The 23,557-nt window shown below is 37.9% G+C and overlaps 1 protein-coding gene across 4 annotated transcripts in view; it reads right to left on the minus strand.

Annotated features, from left to right (window-relative positions):
* The window catches only part of LOC122790442 (discoidin domain-containing receptor 2-like), a 1,000,047-nt gene that overhangs the window by 267,640 nt on the left and 708,850 nt on the right, over window positions 1–23,557 (minus strand). For all 4 annotated transcript variants that reach the window (XM_044057975.1, XM_044057974.1, XM_044057973.1 and 1 more), the window contains exon 9: window positions 3,160–3,406. In XM_044057975.1, the coding sequence (XP_043913910.1) occupies window positions 3,160–3,406 (247 nt within the window). The remainder of the gene's footprint in view (window positions 1–3,159; window positions 3,407–23,557) is intronic.

A 23,557-nucleotide genomic window follows, 5' to 3' on the forward strand; every position in this document is an offset into this window, starting at 1 on the left:
TTTCACCATCCCCTTCTTAACATAGCTTCCACTACTCTTTCCCATAACTTCATGCTGCGGCTGATCAAATTTATCCCTCTGTAGTTACTACTGCTTTGCACATCACCCTTATACACATACATAAAACAAAGTAAAGCAGTCACACGGAAACCATCCATTAAAAACCACAAGAAAGGCCCAGCGAAGCTATAGTCTTTTCTGTGCAATACCTTAAACCTCCTGCAGTGGAGGCCCATAGGATATATACAAATTACTGTTTCAGCTACATGACTTCAGAATGCACATGACATTCTTACATTTTAAGCCTTTATGGGTACATTAAATCCAATAAAACCAAACCCCTCTAGCTTTAGAGATGGATGTTTCGGCCTTTTCTGAATTTGTCAGTACTCCACAAGTGGACGGTTTGGGTACACTTTCGAAACACAGAGCTTACAAGGTACAGTGAAGACTCTAGCTTGGCTGGGCCTTTCGTGCAGTTTTTACTAAATAGTTTTTGTCTGTATGACCTTTTCACCCTTTGGTTTGGACATTATTTGTGATATTTTACAGGCATAAGCCATGGTGCAAATTAAGTTTGAAAACTTTGAAAAAACACTTTAAAAAGCTTTGAAATACTGCCACCTGGTGGTAGGAGTTCAGCTCCACAACTGCTAAGACAAGCTACTTCTTGACCAATCAACCCACTTGTTCCACATCACCGGGTTAAGAGTCAGCCAGGACCTACACTTGCTTTCCTCCCTGGCTACTCAACTAATAGAATCCTAGTCATCTGGATCACAGAAAGGGCTCCAACACTCTGCACCATGGAGCTACAAAAACTAAATGTATACTTAATGTTTACATTACTGGCTACTACAAATTCCTAAAGTAGCACAAAAAGATCATGCACCACCTCATCTCGCCTTAGTAATAACAACATATTCTGCAACGTCTTGTAATGCAGAGGTAATACTGATTTAAGTTGTTAGATAAAAGGTAGGAACAGAGAAATGCTAGCCCAGCAACGACTCTATGGATAGAATGCTTTAAAGGCATCTACATGTGGTAATCAAAACATCAGATATCATCACGCACCTGGGTGCAGTGCCCGATAAGGTGCTCACTTAGTTTTGGTAGAACTTACAAAAATGCCTTTGCAGATTCTGTAACACGCATCACATTGACTGACAAAACCAGCTTGTATGTGTTAATTCATTTATTCTCTGATTACTTGATAAATCCAGTTCAGGGTTGTGAAAGAGTTGGAGCCCAGCATGGACTTGGTACCAGTCCACCACAGATAATTTTACTGCCTAGCTGCCATTATTTTTATATTGGAGTTCTTAACAAACGTTTTATGTACAGCAATAAGAAGAGTAATATAAAAAAAAATACCCCTCAGAAATGACAAAGATTTTAGGGAAACACTGAATCTGATTTCTTTCCATCTGTAAAAAAATAAGTAAATTCTTGCTTCATTTATTTCCTTTAAAATGCAAATTGAATAACTACTTTTATCTGTGATTTCAGCAGCAGTGGTTCAGAGGTTCTATCTAGGTTTACGACTCTATCTAGGTTTATGGCACAGAACACCATCAAATGCTTAGCCCTAATACTCAACACTCATGGGAGATCAACAGTGTATGGCAATAAGCAGATTTTTCCCACTCATCCCCAGGGGAAACTTTTGATTACCAATCCAGTCTGGTTTTAAAGGTTGCCAGAAATTACTTTGCTTGATATGCAAGGGGAGATTATTTCAGAAATAGGGGATATAGGGGGTTGGGTACCTGCCAAAAAGCTTGTACTGCTAATATGGAATACATACTGGTTTAGGTCTCTAGAGCAGGCATTTGCTTTAGCACTTGTTCTGGTTCACAGCAAGGCAGGTTAAGCAGTGACCACCTCCCTTTAGGAGACTATCCAAAATGGAGAACAGCATGTAGTGTACTGAAGTAGTCAAGGTACTAAGATCCAATATGATTTTGGTGAAAAAATGCTTAGGTCCTTTAGGTTGGTTTAATTTGCAAACAGGTTGAAGAGGGCATTATAGTCACTATCTGTCCTAATAAGAGAAGAATAATGTGGTACTATAACATATTTGAACCTTGAAGAGATACAATGAAGTATAAGGTGTACAAGGCAGAAGGATTTTCTAACCATAACAGAGGCATGGTGGTCAAGGGAGGGCTTTTTATCAACACAGATAGCAGAGTCTGAGATAAGTGGGTCACACTTAAGTTGAATGTTACCCAGATGTTATGTTGTGGTGATGCTAAAGTTACTAAAAAATATTATGTTTATTTCTTGGCATGGAGATTAAGCCCATAACTAACATCGACCGTTTCTTTGGTCCAGTCCTTTCTATATAAAGCAATGACAAAAGAATGCATGTTTTAGTTCAGCTGCCATTACTCTTTTGGCTTTTCCCAGTTAGGGGTCGCCACAGCGGAACTCCGGTCCGCTAATGATTTGCAGTAGATTTTTACGTGCTGGCTTGCCGGGCCTAAAGCACAACCTTCAGCGAAGGAACACCCATTCACGAATGTCGATACACAGAAGATGCTCTAACTGAGAATCGAACGTGCAACGTCTAACTGTGAGGCGACAATGCTACCGCAGCACCACCACCACAGTACTAAAACAGTAAAATAAAAAGAAGGTATCATGCTTCTAAATAAGTCCAGTCTACCCAGTGTTGACTATATCTCCAAGAAGCACATGTGCACCTCAGGTGTTCATGGTAGCTTAAAGCATACCAAGCAGGACACCAGCTACTTCTGATGTACATGTGTATTCAGACCTGCTTGTTCCACATTTGTGGCTAAACTTATGTTGACTATCTCTTATGAAGTTTATGGCTACTGATATGATGGCAGTTCATTACACACATTTTCTAGTCACAAATTCTAAAATAATTTTCTCCCAAGAGGTTTATGTTACTTGGATTAAGTCTGTTATAATCCAAATTCAAATATTTTCCATTTCTTGAAAAACTACAGAATTGAGACAATATAGACAGATGCTTACAATTTCACTAATGCATGTTGCATTTCAATGGTTTTCTGCTGCATATTTTGGCTTTTACTGTCAATAACACTACATCCATATTTTGTAAAGCTTTTTAGTTATTTCCAAGACAAACCATGTGAAAACAATTGAGTAATTTGCTCTTACTAGAAAGAAAAGTGATTTCACTAAACATCATCCATGTGTCTGCAAAATAAAAATGGCACAAGATAGCTTTGGCGACTCTATGATGCAACGGTATAGTGACAAAGCGAGCACTGGGGTTCTTGTCATCGAGCACTGTAGTGAAACCAGCTGGTTCAGACTCCCACTGTGAGGCAAGCTGCAACTTGAAACAACACTGGACTTCACGGAAAATCTTCACTCCTCTGCTGAACATGTTATTGCAGTGAACCTGAGGAAGGCAAAGAGAGAGCGATCAAGAGTGTGCTAGTTATCATCTGTCCCTCAGCTCCTCAGTTTTTCATAAATTACATTATTCTTCTCAGTGCAATTTAATAACCGTGTCATATACAGTTGTCTAGTTCTAACTTTGCAATTCTCTCACAGTGGGTAGTGGTACTTGCTGAGTTTCCTCTTCTAAAATTCCTAATGTGACCCAACTCGGAAAACCTGTAGCTACTGTGTTCGAGAGAAAATACACATCAAATGGTAGTACCTTTCAATATCAGCCTAGGTTATGAGACTGTATCAATCTGCTCCTCAATCAGTTCCATTCTGACACTTGCATGTTATCGGCCAATTCTCATATCTGGAATCTAAATCATTAAGGCCTTTAAAGTGTTCTTGCATTTTTTTGGAGAATGTGCCCTGGCACCGTCTATACCATTTGTAACAGGCACATAATGTTTGCCATAAATTCCATAAATATCAACACTTCAACCCACTCACCAGCAGAAAAAGGTGCAAAACTCTAGAGTCCTACATCACCTCAACCAGTATGGGGTCTTTAGAGAAAGACCATGCTAGCTTGGCAGAAAGGTCATTAATATAAACTTGGTCCAGTCAGATGGGACAGTCAGAGAGAAGATAAGTGGCTTACAGATCAGGCACTGCCCAAAGAATCCTTTAAACAAAGTCTAGCCCTGTGACAACCTCAAGTACCTTGCCCACTACACTATCTCCCATGATTAGTGATGGATTAAGTTGCTCATCTATTTGGATAACAAGGAAAGACAGTACAGTTGTGAAAGGTCTTACCATAGCAGTAGATGTCCTTTGCACTGTTGCATTATTCATAACGTGGGAGCTCCTGCAAAGGACAGCCCAATGTCTGGCCAGTATACCAAAGTCTTAACACTCTCCCAGAGTCGTACGTCAGATTATGTCACCTGCACAGGCATAGGGCATAAAGGTGACAAACGCAAGCTCATTACTCAGAAGTGAAGTACCCCAGAAAAACTAGAGCAGCCCCAGAAAATGGAGGACATCTGCATCCAGGAGGAAAGAAAAAGAAAAAGACACCCTTGGCCAATCGTGTGTGTGCCTACCAGAAGGAAAGACAGAAAAGGGGGCAGATGTGAGTGACTGAATACTGCAACAGTTATGGCAAGATCTTGCACAACTGTACTATGCCCTTCCTGATCACTGCTGCAGTATTCATAATGTGGGAGATTACCAAAGTTACTGTAAAGGATGGAAGGAAGGAACAGAGGAACCCTCCACAAACCCAGGAAGGATAGCCCTGGTAAATCCTGCCCTGGCTCTGGAAATGACATCCAACTTGTAATGTTCAGTCAAAGTGTGGGCAGAGGACCAAGTAGCAGCTTCAAGGTTGGATCTGGTATCCAAACCCTTGAAGAAAGCTACAGAAGAGGCTTCTGTGCTTGTAGAATGAGCTTTAGCAAAAGGAGAAAGCGGTTTGTCATGTAAAGAATAACAAAAAGAAATAGGTTCATAGGTTCATAGGTTCATACTATCTGCTCTGGCCGAGCATTATTAAAGCCTACTAGTTTTTTGTGGCTTACGCCACCCCTTTAGTTTGGAGAAACTATATTATTTATTTTGCTGTGCCTCTGTCAAGCAGTGACACTGAGGTAACCCCTGGGGTGTATCTGTGATCTCCCATCCATTGGTCAAGATTCCTCTTGAACAAGGCCAGCGAGGTGCAATGGCCTTACAAATCCAGGAGGAGAGGCTTCGCTTAGAAACTGCCAAACCCATTGTCCTGGTATTAAAAGAAACAAAACACTGCTCCAGTTTGCAGATAGTCTTCATCTTATCCAAATAATTTCTGAGCTGTCCAAGTAGATCCAAGGTGTGAAGAACTTTCTTACCAAGCAAATTGTGCAGAAGAAAACAGGAAGGAAGCTGGATAGACTGAATAAGAGACCATTCATTGACCACCTTGGGCATAAACAAAGGCTTAGTATTCAGAAACACCCTGTGCTAATGAAAAAACAAAAAGGCAGGAACTGCCATCAGAGCCTGAAGTTCAGAAATCCTCTTGGCTAAAGTAAGAGCAGCTAACAAGACATTCTTACAGGTGGAGTGTTGAAAGGAGACAGAGTCAATTTTTCAAGGACAAAATTAAGGTCCAAAGAGGAAGGAATAGGTTTTCTTATGGGCCTGATATGAAGGACACCTTTAAGGAATTGTTTGACCTCAAAACAAGAAACCAATGGTAGGTTTAAGGACAGACAAGCAGAGACTAGTAAGTGAGCTTTAACAGAAGTATAAGCTGGGCCAGCATGCAGTAGTTCACACAAGTCAGAAAGGACCAAAGGGGGAACCCCACTGAGGAGATCCTAGTGATGACTGGGACATCAAATAGAACATCTCTTCCATTTAGCTATACAGGATTTTCTGCTAGTGGGTTTCCTGGCCTCCTGCAGAACTCTATGCACATCCTCTGAAAAGTGGTTTCTTAATGGGATAAATCACCCAAAGTGTCAACTGAAGAGTAGACAAGGGAGAGTGAATGAGAGTCCTCCTGTCTTGTGTGAGAAAGTCCATCTGATGAGGTAACTTGTGATGATTACCCCTGGCCAGATAAAAGAGAAGGGGGAACTGCTGTCTAGGCCAACAGGGTGTCACCAAGTGAGATTCTGGGGGAGTCCTTTCTGAACTTGTTCAGAAACCTGAGAAGCACAAAAGAAGAGGATAAACATATAGGAGCATTCCCTTCCAAGAAAAGGACATTGTATCCACCTTCCAAGTCAGAGGACTTGAGACACTGGAACAGAACCAATCCTTCCGTACAACATGCTCCAGAAACCTCAACCTCATTAGCACAATCAACAGAACTTGCTGGAGGGACAGGTTCATAACCCATAGACTGCCCATGCTCTGGAATAGACTTCCCATACATGTGAAGCAGAGCACCTCACTGGCCCTCTTCAAGACAAATCTTCATGAGTGGATGGGAAATTCACCCCGGGATCACTCCAGTGGCTCTACTTGATAGAGGCACTGGGAACTAATGTCAGGCAGCACAATGCCAGGGCACGTCTATAGGCTAGGCTTGCAAAGGCTCCAGGACCATTAGCCTAGTACACACCTATGAACCTATGAAGTTGTCTGTTCAGATGGGAAGCATCCATTTGTGACACTGTCCTAGACCGGTTCAGAAAGTCTGCCACAATGTTGTGTTCTGAAGGGATGTAGACTGCCTGATGGGAGATAGCCAAGTCCCAGGCCTGAAGTCTAGTCTAAAGATAAGACCTTGTGATCCCCCTACTTGTTAATGTACCACATCATACCTCTCAAATGTACAGATTTTCACAGAATTTTCAGTTTTTTTGCCTCATATTTTTAGATTGTTCATCATAAAAATTGTGGTTTTTGACAAATCACTGGGATGATCTAAGGATTACAGTCACTATTTGAGTTTCAACCTTCATATCTCCCAGAAAATGCATGCTAAAACAAATCATATTATTTTATCAACTTTCTAAGTCTTTACCAGCAATATTTATAACGTGTCCCTATTTTTGTGCCTTTGTCCCTCCTTTTTGTAGGGCTTTGTACAGATTTCTTGAGCGCAGAGGTTGAGAGGTATGACCGTGATTTTGTCTGTAAAAACCTTTTTAAAAGGCCTGGAGACGAAAGAGAATGGAAGGCCTGAAGAGCAAGAATGAGTGCTCATGTTTCTTTTAAGTTGATGTGGTCTGAACTCTGATGAAGGGGCCAGAGACCCTGAACCTTCAGATTGTTGGAAGAGGCTCCCAACCCTAGATTTGAAGCATCTGTGAACTGCTCTTGTATAGGTGTAGGAGTCTGAAAAGCCAGGCCTGGACTTGGGTAGATCAGGAGAATCCATCAATGAAACTTGGAGTTTGTGATAAGGTAGTAAGGGAAATATAAACTCCAGAGGATGGCAACGCTAGACACAAACCAACTTTAGATACCAATGAAGCTTCCTCATATGAAGCTTGGCAAAAGGAATCATGGGAATGGTAGATGCCATAAACCCAAAGACTCTGAGTAATTCCCTTGAAGGAATGAGAGAAAGAGAAGTAGAGCCTAAAAGTAGGTCATCAGAGATGGAACCTTTGGAGAAGGAAGAGAAGTCAACATTGGAATGGTGTGGATTCTGCACCAGAGACAAATGTGGTCTTGAGGAGAAATCAGAACTGACTGATGATGAATCCCACACTGTGCAGAAGGAGCATATTGAAATGCAGATCCTGCAGAAGCCTGGCCTGAGAGGGAGCCTGAAGCAGGAGGTTCTCCAGATATAGGAATATTTGGATTCCCCAAAGCCTGCAAAATGCATGCCAGGATAAGGGCCAGACATTTGGGGAGTATCCTTGGGGCCATAGAAAGCCCAAATGGCAAAGCAGACAACATGAAATGAGAGGAAAAAGTGTAAAAATGTCCTGAAAAGAGGGCGAATGGGAATATGAAGATATGCTACCTTTAGATTTAGGGAGACCAGAAAGGCCTGTGGAAATAAGACAGGAAACAGAGACTGGAGGGAAGGAATCTTTTCTGGAAACCAGAAATATTCTGGAGTAAAACCTTGTTCCTCTGATATTTTGGAATGGGTTGGATGGTGGTCTGATCCATTAGATCCTGCAAAATCATAGAAGGAGGAAGTTGGTCTGGAGGAGGCTGAGGAAGGCAAGAGAAGAGGTGGGGGAAGGAAGTGATTTCCATATATAAAAGAATAGTGATGGACAATGGACAGAATCCAAGAGTCTGAAGTAATCTATTGCTTGTCAGGGTGAGAAACAAGGGAGCCTGCCAGAGGGGAGGGAGAGAATATATATCAGATGGAACAGATTTGTTGTGAAAAGGGGGCTTTTCAGCTTTAGATGTTTGGGTGGGTTTATCACAGGGCATGTGCTTAGGAACCTTTATTCCCTTTAGAAGGCTGATGAGGTTGCCTATGAACCAAGGTAGACTTAGAAGAATAGTTTGTCTGAAATTTTGGAATGGAAGAAACAAAAATTTGTTTAAGAACCTGCATAACTTTAATTTTCTAGTGTCTTAAATAAGTCATCAGCTGTATCAGAGAGATTTTGAATGCCCACGGGACCATCTAAGAGCTTGGCCCTAATATTATTAGGTAAGGCCTGGAGACGAAGCAAAAAGTATCTCTTTATAATTGAACGTGAAGAAGCTGCAGCTCTAGAAGATGCATAAGGCTTATCATGACTACATTTCATAGAGTATTGGGCTACCTACAAAGTCAATCTCAATAAAGAGAGGGGCAGCAGACTTACCTTCAGAGTCAGTAAGGTCTGACAACCCCCCCCCCCCCAGTTGAGACAAAAGGGCCAAAACATACCTGGTCATACAGGTTTGATAATTTATGGCCTTGAAGGCCATATCACAACTATAAACCTTTTTCCCCAGACTCTCCATAATTTGACTGTATATCAGAAGGGAGAAGTTTGGAAGGGGATAGAAGCTTGGATGGCTTGTCAGCAGAAGCAGAGACTACAACAGGGTCTGAAGGAAGATGCTTGTAAAGGTATTAAAGGCCTCAGGCACCTTATAAAAATGGTCAGGCTTCATAGGAGCTGGAGCTTGGGAATCAGGAGACACAGGCAGCTGCAAATATATTCAACAAGTCATCCAGCACAGCGGTGACAACAGAAGGTTTAGAAGATTCCATTTATAACAGCTCACAGTACCTCTTTTGAGTGTAAGAGACCTGGCAGCAATTCCACTTAAAACTCTCCATCACACGACCACAGTCTGTCCAAAGGACAACTCCTCACTGACAGAATCAGGACTCAAGGAATCCTCTTCCTCTGACTCATAGTCTAACCATGAGGCTGAAGATTCATTACTGAATTCACCTCCTCATCTGAAGAATCCAATTCCCTAATCCTTTTGGCTGACATAGATGACCATGAAAAACAGGAACAGATAACCCCTCATGGGGCCTCAAGGCCATCAGGGCATTGAACAAACCCTGGGTAAACTCCTACCATTCCCTCTGAAGATCCTTAGCTATGGGAGGAATATGGTTAGTTTTCTGCTCCTTCCTTAATGGGAAGTCAGCTTTGACCAACCTAGGGCTCTCAGAGCCATACCTATAATCACCCTAGAAGCTTTGGAAATGATCAGCAGTGGTTCCCCCACAACATCTGTGCTGTATAGCCTAAGAGGATATGCAAAAAGCTGGTTTCATGTTGGTCTCTGACAGGGTCAGGTAGAGGAAATCGGTGTCTGCACTAGATGGTCTTTGGGGTCTTCATACACCTTTGGATATCCGGCAGTGGCTGGAGCAGCAGAGTCCGACCAAGACCTTTTAGCCTTCTTTTTAAGAGATGCATGTACCTTGGGGCAGCAGGATTCAGCCATGGTACCCTGGTTCAAACATTTGAGACATTGGTTCTCAAGGTAAATGGATAAAAAAGAGACAACTGTGAAACGTTTTGGGGAAAAAATCCTAACAAATAGTACACTGGGCATGATGGTGTGAAGTGCCTATGCAGAATAAGCACTTCTTGTGATGGTTTTTATGGGGAATTCAGATGCTTCCAGGCCACACAGGAAATGCTCACTAACATTTTCCCTTGCTGGATGACATGAACACTAAGTACACAAACCAAAGAAGGAACCACAACAGGGCACTAATATGTAAAAGGCTTGGTAGAAACCAGTTCATTGAAGGGAATTCATACAGATGTTCAACTATGGAGTGTGGACTGGCGACAAAGAAATTCTGAGTATTGTGCTTGAGTAAGTCACTTTTATGCCCTATGCCTGTGCAAGGAGCATGTCTCTCACATACAAAGCTGGGTGGATGTAAAGGCTTTAGTATACTGGTCGAATGTTGGAATATCCTTGGCAGGAGATCCCACATGTTCATGTTATGAATACTGCAACAGTGATAAGGAAGGACACTGGCAGATACTCCCCTCCCACTGACAATCATTTAGAGGAGAGTCTGACAGCCCTCAGCACTGTTCAGTTTAGAAATGAGCATACGGAGTGACATGAAGGGGACCCAGTGCAAGACACTGCTTTTTGTTCATTAAATCTTATGTTGGGAAAGTGTAAGCCCTCTTGTATCAGAACAAGGGACAGTTAGGTACCACCTCCTCTCTCAAGCTCCTGCTAGGATGACTTTTAAAACACCAAAGTCCAGATTTCTGAGGCTGGCAAGGGCCATGAAACCACTTCTCCCTGTCACAACCCTTTGAGGTTCCGTATACCATCCTCCTTTGAAGAGATGTTAAGGCTCATGAGGTCTACTGTGGACTGTTCTGCAGAGCTTCTGCCTTCCATCAAACAAAAATAATCCAATACTTACTCTAGATTTGCTAAATGCAGTGGAGCACTGAGCCACATGGACATTTTTCATACTCAGGCTGACTACACCTTCTGTTTAGGTGACTTGCTCAGAGAAATTAAGTAGGCAAATGTAGGCTGAGGGAATCAAACTCTGGACCACAGGAAGCCATTTGTTAACAGCTCATAGCCTTATTAACTGCTATATAAAGAAGAAAGATGAGAAAACTTTGGATGTCACCTCTTTGAAAATTGTCCTGAAGAATGGAAGCTATTTATGTGGCCTGGAGGCATCTGGATTCTATGTCTGTCTTTATGAAGAATTACCCTCTTTACAACCGCCACCAGCAGACTGCCAGTACCATCTTACAAACTATTCAATGGCAGATTCCTATGGGATCTTCTCAGTCCAGTGAAGGAAACAGGAGACTACATCACATTTCTATTCTGTTACCTAATAAACAGTCCAGAGCTTTGCCCAGGATCTGCAAAAGGGTGTTGTCCTAAGTAAATTTGGGCTGCAAGGCCCTGAACTATATGCTTTATCTGCCTCACAATCACTCCTGCCTTGTGGAATAGGCCTTGGAAAAGCTGTCAGAACTCTTTGCCATTGCATTTACTCTGTATGTATTGTTTTTCTTCTGTTGTTATTTGGATTGGGCAGTGACTGAAAAGGTTCCTGTAGCAGTCAAGTCAGATGGTCAACAAACAAATAATGCTACATGGGAACAAACTGGTGCACAGTGCTGAAAAGAACATTTATATGTGCAGCTTTTCTTTAATAAAAGAATTATATGACCAGTTAAACAAACAAGAAGAACCAGTCCCGTTCTTAAACATCTTACACTTAATTTTCATATTAACTTCCTATGGTTAATAGGTTTTGGATTGAACATGTAAACTTCTTTATACAATTTTTTATTTTTTTTATTTTACATCATCTGTCACATTACCACATATACCTTCAAGAATCATAGTCTCTAAATTACTGACATTATGTCCTCCAATTTCACAATGTTTAGATAATCAGTTGCCATAATATTTTTTTCTTTATTCTCTTAAAAGGAGCTTAGGAACAATTCTATGAAAGCAATCACATACACCATAAGATGCCTAGCCACATACCTATCAATTTCAAGGATTTTGCAGAATGTATAGATTTTTACATAATAATGTTGGTATACTCCTCATAAAAATCTGTAGTTTTCTGGCAAATCATTGAGGATTGAAGTTACAAAATGACAGATGTTTCAGTTTCAGACTCCATGCCCTTCAGAAAATGCATGCTAAAACAAAACTTGCTATTCTAGCCACGTTCTAAGAGCAAAATTTAAATTCTGTCCCCAATTTGGAGCCAGTGTCTCCCCATTACTTTTAGCTTTGTCCAGAATTCTTGTGCTTAAAGGTTGAGAGTTATGTCTAGCTATATACACCTTTAGGAAAACATGCTTTAAAGCTCTTGCCACCCTTTTCAAACACTTAATACTCACCTCCCAAACTGAGCAGGGCCATACATAACCCTGGTGTAAATTTATGTCAACCCATTTAATCATAAAGGCTAGCCTTACAGGTAGTCTGACTAGCACTTTGGTGGACTGTGGCCTTAAGTAACCTTTTTCATATAGTGGGAAAGAACAGTTAGAAATGTATTCCTCTAGTAAGTCTTGTTTATTTCTTGATGTAGTTTTAAGTCCCTTGTGTAGGTTTTTGTAGTACCACTGGTTTTACAGGGATATAGGTCAAATATGATTGGGTCTTTCATAGCATGAAAATGAGAGAGGGGTCATCTTGGATAAGAAGATTGCAAAATATGAGTTGTGCTAATGTACCAATATAGGTGAAGTATAGCAGGCCTTCAATTCTCTTGTTTACAAATCTTTGTAACCTTTTTCCATTTGAGCAATATGGTTAGATTTACACAAAACACAAGGTCACTATATTCAATGATAGGTCTGATAAGGAAAGAATACTTTGGATATGGAAGTATGGATTTTCTAACTACAATGGAAACAGGAATGACTAGAGAGTTGTCCATGTAAGTACCAGGTCTCTTATTACTACAGCTGTCTGAATAGGAGTCTTACTTATCAAATATGAAGTGTAAGCAACCTTTTTTACCAAACATTACTATGCTCCACTTTTGGCATTTAGCTTGAGGCCATTTTTGTGACATACATTTTGTGCATATTATATTCCTGCCCATGCTTGAGTTTAGTATCAGTGGATGAGCAAACAACAGTGTACAGCTTGCAGGCATCCACATGCATGGTCAACCAGATTTCTAGGACACTGACCTTGATGTCTGCAAAATACATGCAAACCACGAGAGGGCCCAGCACTAATCACTGTGGTAGCACACTGGTTAATTTTACATTCAGCGGGGCACCAGCAATGGTCAGAACCTGGAATCAGTTGGATAGTCAATTTGTTATTCAGACAGCACAGATTTGCATTAACTTCGCCCAAGTTTTCAACATTGCCAGTATTAGGGAACAGTGTCAAATGCCTTGGCCAGGTCAAGATAGGCACTGAGTGACCACTGTCCACAGCCTCTGTAATTTTTGTAACAAAGCTTACTAGGTTCAGGAGACAGGAACTACCCTTCACAGAACTTGACTGAATGAGCTAAGCTATGTCTACAGAAAGTTGGGCTATGATACATTCCATGGCTTTGAAGATGAGGTTGGTGTGGGTGATGGGCCTGGGATTCTTGGGTCTTTAATGGAGCTACCTCTGTCTAGGAGATTCACAGTGGCTGTTTTCCAGGCTGACTGAACATTTTAAAAGTAGAGGTTATTTACTCCATACTTAACACTAAAGAATGCAGACAGACATTTTCTGGTCCCATGGGAAGTATCATTTTTAGCCCTGACAGGAATTCTATGACTTGTTACAAGATTATTTTAGAGATACTAAATTTTCATGTCTGTTTCTCAAAATTTGGCACCCAGAGCAAAATCAGAAAAATTGCCCTCCCCAACTTAACATATGTCAATAAAATGAATAAAATCATACTAATGAAGAAAAGTACAAAATCCTGAGGCAAAATCAGCAATGATCTTGATGGACAGAGGTATATTTGACAGTGACTTTAAATGACTGTACCATAGTTGTATGCTAATACCAAAATAGTTTCCTTTGGTCAAAAGACAGTTAGAAATCAGCAGAAATTCTGAATTTTCACTTACAACACATTTTTTTTAACGGTTTACTTGTACCCATATAGACTGCATGAACACTCTCATAAAACCAAATTGATTCAATACTGGTCTTGTAGATTATCACATGCATTCTATATGCACACATGCAATTTAGAGTGCCACCAATTCACTGATTAGCATGTATTTTATATAGAGGAAGCCAAAGACCCCCAAGCTAGACCCTACTCAGAGAAAAGTCATGCAAACTCCAAACAAAACACATCTTAGTCATAAAATGAACCAGGGACCCAATGTCAGACTAAAACAGAACATGCAAATAACCACTGATTGATATAAACAGGGTGTGAGAAGCCACAAAGTCTGAAGGAGGACAAACTGCTGGAACCAGGATAATATCTGCCAAAGATACTAACAAGGTCAGTGAAAATTCTAGATGTCCCCAGCAAAGAAGTATAGATGATCTTCAAAGGAAGGGAAAAGTCCTCTAAGAATGGACAGTTGCTAACAGCAGTCCATTCTACAGGTCTGGACTAAGGATGGCACCAGGCAATCATAGATCGACAGTGACATTAATGAAAGGCCACAGCTAAGATAGAAGTGACACTGGGGAAAAAGCAGTAGTTGGTGGTCATATTAAAGGAGGCAGAAGAGATGAGCATGTTTAGCGGAGTACATCCAGGATGAATTTAAGGTCCTACTTTTGTTCAACACTTTTGAGGCAAACATCAGTAAAGTAAAGCAAAGGGACATGGTCAACATCTTTAAGATATTAAAACCAAAGCTACAGTGCAAATTAAAGGGGGCAGCCGAAGGAAGGACATCAGGAGGGCAGTGGGAGGTGCGTGGCCAAGATGGTGAGCAGTTGACAGCACTGTTTTTTAGCTCCACTTCATTTTAACATTTCTGAAAGGATTTTTTATTTTTTACTAAAAAACTCCAATATGTTTCAAAACTTGATGGATTTGTAGTAGAACATATGCTGAAAGATTTGCTACAAAAAAAAAAAAAAAAAAACTTTGAAATTCTCTTAACTGATAAAACTAGAAACAACTAATTGTCTCAGAATGAGCCACTCTAAGCCCAGTGTACAGAATAGTACTATGAAAAGACATACAGGCTATACTAAGTAACACCAATGAGTTGTAAAGACAGATAAATTAAAAAGCAAAATGGACAATTTTAAAGTGTAATGTAAAAAAAACAAGTTGAAGTGCCGAGTGAATCTCAAACAATAATCATCACAAATCAAGCACAGAGGAGGCAATGTCTGATTCTGACAGAAGATTATTGGAAAATGAGAACACTGAATTTCTTCTGAAACAAAACATCTAATTTCGGGAAAAAATAGAAGACTTAGAGAACAGATCTAGAAGGAATAACATCAGGATTTACGGGATTCCTGAAAAAGAAGAGGGAGACAGTACGATAAATTCCTTAATGCCTGGCTGCCTAAACCACTGAACCTGCCTGAAACATTTTCCTTTGCATCAAAAGGGAACAGAGCTCACTTTCTAACTCATCTTTAAAAAAAACACCTTTACGAAGGTCAGTGATCATAAGATTTTTTGCTCAAGTTGAGATGAGGATTTAGTCTTAAAAGTTGCATAGACTAATTATCCAGTTAAAATGAAAGAAAATATAAGACTGGACAATGACTATTCAAACATTAGTGATGTCAGAGAAAAGCATGCATGCTGCTTGTTAAAAGCTTAAAGTAAAACAATATTAAAGCACAAACCTTGTTTCTAGCAAAAGTATTCACCTTCCAGAACGAAAGATTAACACCATGGAAGATGCAATGGACTTTATAAAGAAAAATAAAATACTAGAAAAACAGAAGAAATGGACTGTGATCTATCAACTTCTTTGAAGAGAAATGCAACATGAGATGATTGGTTAATAAAAGACAAAAACAGTAAAAAAAACTGAAGGACAAATGAAAATCAATGTATTTCATGTTCATCAATTCCTTTTAATTTAAAGATGTTTGAATACTTATGAACAGATGCAGAATATTATTTTTCACAAGGTAAATGATTTATTTCCTTCTTTTCATACTACAAATGGTTACTAGTTCCCGTTTTAAAATGTTAGAGTTTGATTCTTTTAGCTATATATGAAATTAAAGCCACTTATTTTCATTTAGAATTTAAAAGGAACTATTCATTTTATTAAAAGTTCATTATTATGATGAAACTTATGTTAGGTGGCACACTTCCTGATATGATGGCATAGTTGAGTAACATACTATTAAATATAATACAAAATGCAACAAATGACACTAAAGAGGCATGTTGAGTTGCATTCTGGGTTCTTAAAATGGTCCAGTAGTGAGCTACTGACAGTACACTTGACATGCAATAGCACTCAGGAAAAAACATGCTCTGTTATAAACAAAGTATAAAAAATATAGCTGTTTACATATATAAAAGCTACTTTGGAATTATATCAAATAATAAGAGTAACATTCATACATTTACAAGTTAAACCTGGATCACATGGCTCCCTATTAGAACACTGAAGAAGCATTCTTTTGAATGCGTCTTGGTCGAACTCAAAAGGCTGAAATGGCAAAATATCGAAGTGGCTTTTAAGCGAATTCTTTCCCTGGGAAAGAATATGCTTGGTCACTTTGTTACTTTTCCATTTTCGGCACTGTAGTGCGGTCTCGGAGTTGGTATATTTAAGTAGGGCAGCCCCCCCACTTAATGTAAAAGTGTTTTATTTACTTATTTATTTTTTTGTTGGCTCTGACAGTTCGAAATTGTAAGCTTTCGCTTACATAGGGTCTATTCACCACCATTCGCTTTCTTTAAGAGTTCGGTGATCTAGTATAGACCCGATCACACAACGGTCATTCTTTTAATGCAAGTTTATATGCCATGTCTGCTGTAAAAATTGACAGTCTAGTTTATATTAAGCATCTCATACAAATAGTACTGAATTATCAAATGCTACTTCTTTGAGTGCAATGGCTTTTTTAGTGGTTGGGATACTTTGAGATGTTTTTGTTGTTTTTTTGGTGGCTTGGAGAGGTTTGAGGGATTGATGTGTAGTGCGGAGGTGGCTTGGATTCACTTGCGAGCATTTTTAAGTGAATTGTAACTGAAGGACTGCTCATTTTCAAGCCCTTATCATGAAAACCAGCATGAAACAACTTAAGAGTCATGAGCACTTTTGTGATACTATGAGAGTTCTGAAAATTCTAAGAACTGTCCAGGTTGCTTCTTCCTATCTAAAAGTAAATCATCATAATATTTTTTATCATATACTAACATGTCAACGAATACACATTAGATAATAAGCAAAAGACAGTAAATTGCATTCTAAACCACTGCCAGTTATTACATAGTTCTGACATGCAAAAGCACCGCCAGTTATTACATAGTTCTGACATGCAAAAGCACCGCCAGTTATTACATAGTTCTGACATGCAAAAGCACCCAGGAAAGTCATGCTATGTTACAAAGAATAAAAAATACAGCTTCTTACATATATAAAAGTTACTATTGGAATGTTATCAAATAATTAGAGTAACATTCACACTTTTACAAGTTAACCTTGAATCACACAACTATCATTCTTTTAATGCAAGTTTATATGCTATACCTCCTTTAAAAAATGACAGTCTGCTTTATATTAAATATCTCATACAATGATCATTAAATGTTATTTCTTTAAATACAATAGCTTTTGTAGAGGTCAACATACTCTGAAATGTTTTTTAGTGGTTTGGAAGGTTTTGAGGGATTGATGTAAAAGGCTTAAATTCACTCATAGATGTTTTTGTATGGGTTGTAGCCGATAAACTGTTCATTTGCAAGCCCTTGTCAAGAGGAACAGCTTGAAGTAGCTTAATTAGAGTCATGAACACTTTTATGATGCTGTGGGTGTTATGAAAAGTCTAAGAACAGTCCAGGTTACTTCTTCCTGTTTAAAAGTAAATAATCATAATATTTTGAATCATATGCTAACATGTCAACGAATACACATTAGACAATAAGCAAAACACAGAGAATTGCATTCTAAACCACTGTCAGTTATTAAACAGTTCTGAATGCTTGCAGTATACCAAAAGGATAGTTTATATACTAGCCTATAGAATGATATTTCTGATAAAAAAGGACTGTGTTTCTCTGTTATAGTCTTTTTAATAACAAAACTTAATATTTCAGAATAATTTATTATGGGAAGTTTCAGTATTAAAAGGGAAGATTTTCAGTTGTTTGTTCAGATACTATTAGGCATAACATTTAAGGAAAAAATAGAACTGATTCTAACAGTAGTACTAGATTAAAGAGTAAAATTAAAAAATGTTTATAGTCAATTTGATAGAATAAATAGGCTTACTGACGAAGATGATTATTGTTTAGAAGAATGTTAAGTTTTGAAAAATAAATTTTTGATTGGAGGTTATCCCATTAAGGTCATAGATGAAGCTATGACCAAGACTTTAGTTGTTAGAGAAGGGGGATTCCTTATGACATGAATGTTGATGAGCCGGATTCAGATTAGAGAGTATCAGATATACAAGGGTAAACATAAATGTTCTATTATATGAAACACTACACTATGATTATAGCTAAAATATAAAACCTAGGAATACAGTAACAGTACAAGGCATAGTATACAAACAGAAAAAGAAAAAGATCAGAATAAGTAAGTGTGTGTGAGAGACTGCCAGCCCCAGCTAGCTAGAATTTTGTAAATAACTCTGTCATTTGTGATTATTAATATGATACATAGGCTTGTCTGACAAATGTAAGAGAACTAAATGTTATGTGTGTATTAAACTGCTGGTGCAGAAGTGTGTGTTAAACTGTATGTTATGCACTGAGCTTCAAGAATGTAACCACAGTGCACCTTGCTGTAAAAGAGCAGAAATATGTGTAAACTATCAAATGTATGTTTTCCTGGTAGAAGTTGGAACATATAGAGTTAACTTGCAAAACTCTAAGAAAATAAGATGAAGTTGTTTACAACTGTGTTATAATGTTAATGCAAAGAAACGGGATGTCTAGAGCTAGGATGTTTTCCTATTGTTTAGAAACAGAAATAATTACAGGTTTCAAAGGTAAAAGTATTTAACTGTTTTACGATTTACAGTTCCAGACAAAGTTCTGAGAGATTTCTGACACAGAGGTGATACATTTTAAGTTTCTATTAGCCTGGGAACTGAGGGCAGAGGTTACAAAAATGATGTAATCTGAGATAACCCAGATAGCAATTTAAGAACTATCTCAGAGAGAAAGTCTGTCCATTTTGTATTTGTCTTTGGATCTGACAACATCCTCTCAACAGCACGTCTTGCTCTAAGTAAGTCATTTAGGGCATAGAATCTCTCAGATATAGATAGGAATTCAGTAAATATAAGTTTAGATGTTATCTGCATTTATTTGACACTGTCCTGCAATGTTGTTTTGAAATATTTCCTGTGATTCTAAACTCTATTATCACTGTGTTGAGTTATTGAGTATTGTCTTGTGCTTTTATTATTTATTATTAAATATATTTAAACCTTTTAATTGTGGCTGGTTTGTTTAGAGATATTTAAGCTCTGAAAGTACTTGCATATGTATTTGGTGACACGGTGTAGGCCACTGCTGAATAGCCTTAAATGTTTGGTCACACTTTCCATTTCGATAACAGTAACATTACACAGTAGAATTGGTCATCCTTTGGGAAGGGTCTTATAGTAGCTGATAAAAGAGTGGTTGGTGGCAGCTGGTACTACCTTAAAGTCTGGGCAGAAGGGGGTATAGCTAGTAAACCTGTGTCAGCCTTCCCCAGGAGTGTTTGTGCATTTGTATATAAATCAAATCTCAAAGCATGTGTGTGTGTGTGTGTGTGTGTGTGTGTGTGTGTGTGTGTGTGTGTGTGTGTTGGCTACTTGGGCAAAGACATGAAGCACTGGTTGGACAGAGAGGATGCTGGAGGTTTTAGCTTGACCACTTGGCTGAGATCTTAACCTTATAGCTGTGCCAGTGGGGAGTCTTATTGGGGATCTGGAGAGAGAGGGAGAAACCAACCCTAGACTGGCTGTGATCTCTGTGTGCTCCTAAGGGAAACTGTACTTTTGTGTATGTACTTGTCATCCTCTCAATGTGCACATCCCTCACTGGTGCTAGTGGTGAGGATTGAGGCTCCTTGATAACTGGGCCAGTGCAGGGGCATCAGAATGTGTATAGTTAAAGAATATAAATTCATCTACAAGGGTAGGAGGCTGGCACAGTGGTTAAGGTGCTCACCTTATAGGCACCAAGTTCAGGGTTTGATTCTCACATCAGGTAATTAGCTGGGCTTGGTCTAACCCAGAAGAACAGTTATCCCGGAACTAATTTATGAACTTATGATCCTATGAACAACTTTACACATAGTACATAAAATATTAAAATATAAAATTATCTGACCTATAACTTAATAAATATGAAAATAATGACCGACTTCCTCCCTATAGTAGACCAGGGAGATTAATGTGAGGTACAGAGAAAGATGACTGTAGAGATATTTAGTTTGGCCAAGTTATAATAAAGATTCTGAACACTTGCTTAACTTTTCTTATCCAAAACAACTCACTGGCAGGCGTTTTTAAGATGATACACAATTAAAAGTATGAGGGGAACCTATCAGTTCCACGAAAGAACACTTACCCGAAGATGAGATCACCGAGACCACATCACCGACAGAGCAGATCTCTGACAATGGTAAGTATAAGTAGTGCAGAACAGGATGTATTCCCGTTTCCACAATGTGATGCGATCTCAGAGTTGGTATATTTATGTAGGGGGGGTGTAGTGGGCGGAGGGGGGCTTTCCCCCTGCTATATATATATGTTTCTTGTTTTTTTAATTTATTGCAGAAACGGGAATACATTCCATTCCGCAGTAGTTATACTTACCTTTGTCGGTGATGTGTTGTGTCGGCGATGTGGTCTTAGTGATTTGGTCTTCGTGTAAGTGTTCCATCATGGATCTGATATGGATCCAAGTATGAGACACATTAATATGAGTCAGATACATGAGCTAAGCATTGTTATTCTAATGGAGAGTTTGAGAGGTAATTTGTTCATCTTTTTTAAATAAACTAGGAATACATTACTTCACGGTACAATGTTTTAGGGTTATATAATTAGGTAATTTTTTATTTGTTTCAAAAGTTTTGTCCATAGATGAAGATTTCTGTACATAAATGTGATTTCATTATACCTGTGTTTTTTTTCCTTTCTTATATAAATGTCTGATTTTAAATGCATATATAGTAATATTAATGGATTGAATAATCCAGTAAAGGGGGGGGGGGTCTGTTCAAATATTTGCAATTACATAAAGCTAAAATATTATTTCTGAAGGAAACACATTTACTTAAGATGTATATAAACTTTCATTAAATAACTATTTGGTTTTAGTAGGTTCTGCCTTCCAAGCTAAAAGAAGAAGCACCGTCATTTTATGGAAGAACTCACCAATAATGCCTGAAGTAAAAGATACCTATGTTTTTTAAAAAGGTATTTTAAGCATTGTTATAACAGAGTGAAACAGAAAACTATATACATTGGTGAAGTCTTACTGGATTCCAGGGTTTGCAGCTAAAGATGCAAACAATTACTTGTACACTACAATCTATTACATAAAGGAAGAAGTCACAATGCCTGGTGATTTTAATCTGCATTTTATCAGACAAAGATTCCACTGATTATAGAAAGCTGACAATCATATGTTCAGCCAAATACTTAATGGATTTTGAAATCCCATGAATTTAAAGGATATATATAAGCTAAAGAAAACTAACTCACTTCAATTTACTCATTATTTATATAGATATGGAACACTAGCAAATATTAATAACATTTTTGTCTCAAACAAAACGTTATCACATATCAGAGAAGTTTCAATAGTTTCATGTCCATTATCGGACCATAATGTTATAATCTTTATTGTTATTTTAAAAAATTGACAATTTAATACAGCACTGGAGATTACTGGAGTACATTATTAAAAGGAGTCAAGGATTGGTAAGTTAATGAGATCAAAAACTTCCTAAAAATAAACATGAATTGTGAAGTATCTGACATTGCCCTGTGGGATTCACTACAGGCTTACTTAAATGGAAGAGTTAGAAGCTGGTAAATTAGTAAAACAAGAGAATGGGACAAAGGCTTAAATACACTACAAGCCAAAATACACACACTAAAGATAAAACTAAATCCAAATGACTAGCAGTCAGTCTAAACTTAAAAACTTAAATACAAAATAAGTTGAAATTCCAAATCAAAGTTTCAATAAGCCTGGAAAAACTTAAACTTCAGGCATATTCAGTAAACCCTTTATGCTTGCATAAACTTGTACTAATTTTAAAGAAAATGAATAAACCATATCAAAGAAATTATAACATATATAAATAATAAAAAGAAAGAACAGATATTAAAGGTATTCTTGAGGGCTTCAAAATATTTTTATGAAAATATAAATACAAACAACCTAAATAATGATGATATAGTTGAAACTTTTCTAAGGGAAATTATAAATAATATATCAAGTGAACAAATAAAAAAAATGCTAGACCACTCATTAACAGAAATAAAAGCTCAAATATAAAAAAGTTAAAAAAATAAGGTGCCGGGCTTAGATGGTCTTATACGAGAACTATATAAAATACTACCAGATGATGCAGTTGAAATATTAGATAAGATCTATAGGGAAATAAAAACTGCTTAAGTTCCGCCATCATGGAAATATTCCCTTGTATCACCTACTTTAAAACAATATAAGGCTCTTACAAAGTGTTCATCACACAGACCCATTCTACTCAAATGTGCACTAGATGTTGTTCATGTCCATTTTAGATAACAGAATTAACCTACTTATACCTAAACTAATTAACAATGATCAAACTGTGTTTATTTTAAATAGACAAATACAGGGTAATATAATAAGAATGCATATGTTAACAGCCTATGCAAATAAAAATAAAAAATAACTTTCTATCATTAGTCTCGATTTAGAAAAAGCTTTTGACTCAGTTAATTGGTCGTGCCCGTTTAAAACACAAAGTATATAACTTCTCACCTGAGCTAATTGCATTAATGTTTAAGTCATAGAATAACTCTTATGCTTATGTTAAAATAGGTTATTTTCTTTTTAATTCATTTACATTACAAAAACGCTGTCAGTTCATCACCTTTACTTTTTGCATTAGCTATAGAACCCTTTGCTAATTGTATTAGACCAAGACATTAATGGTATTAAAATAAAAGATTCTGAACTAAAGATTCAACTCTTTGCTGATGATATTTTACTAACAATAGGAAATATAGAAAATTCATTTGAACATATAATTAGTTCTAGGAGTCAGTTTGAAGAAATCTCAAACTTATGATTTAATCATAATTAAACAAGTACGTTATTAATTAGTAAAAAATAAAAATCCAAACTACTAAATATTTTAAGTTCAACTGGAATAGCAATCAAATGAAATACCTTGGTATAACCATATAGCATGAAAGGATGATTAATGCTTATTAAGATGGTAATTCTCCCTAAAATATTGTTTATTTTACAATCGTTAGTGCTATCTCCACCAAAAGAATTGATGAAGATAAATAATTACTTAGATGTTTTGGCAATCTAATAAACCAAGAGTTTCCTTTTATTAGCACAGAAAAAGTTGGGATAAGGGTGGAATAGGATTCCCTG

Source organism: Protopterus annectens, chromosome 16.part0 (genome assembly GCF_019279795.1).
Source record: "Protopterus annectens isolate FY-2018-M chromosome 16.part0, PAN1.0, whole genome shotgun sequence".
Lineage (NCBI taxonomy): Eukaryota > Metazoa > Chordata > Ceratodontiformes > Protopteridae > Protopterus > Protopterus annectens.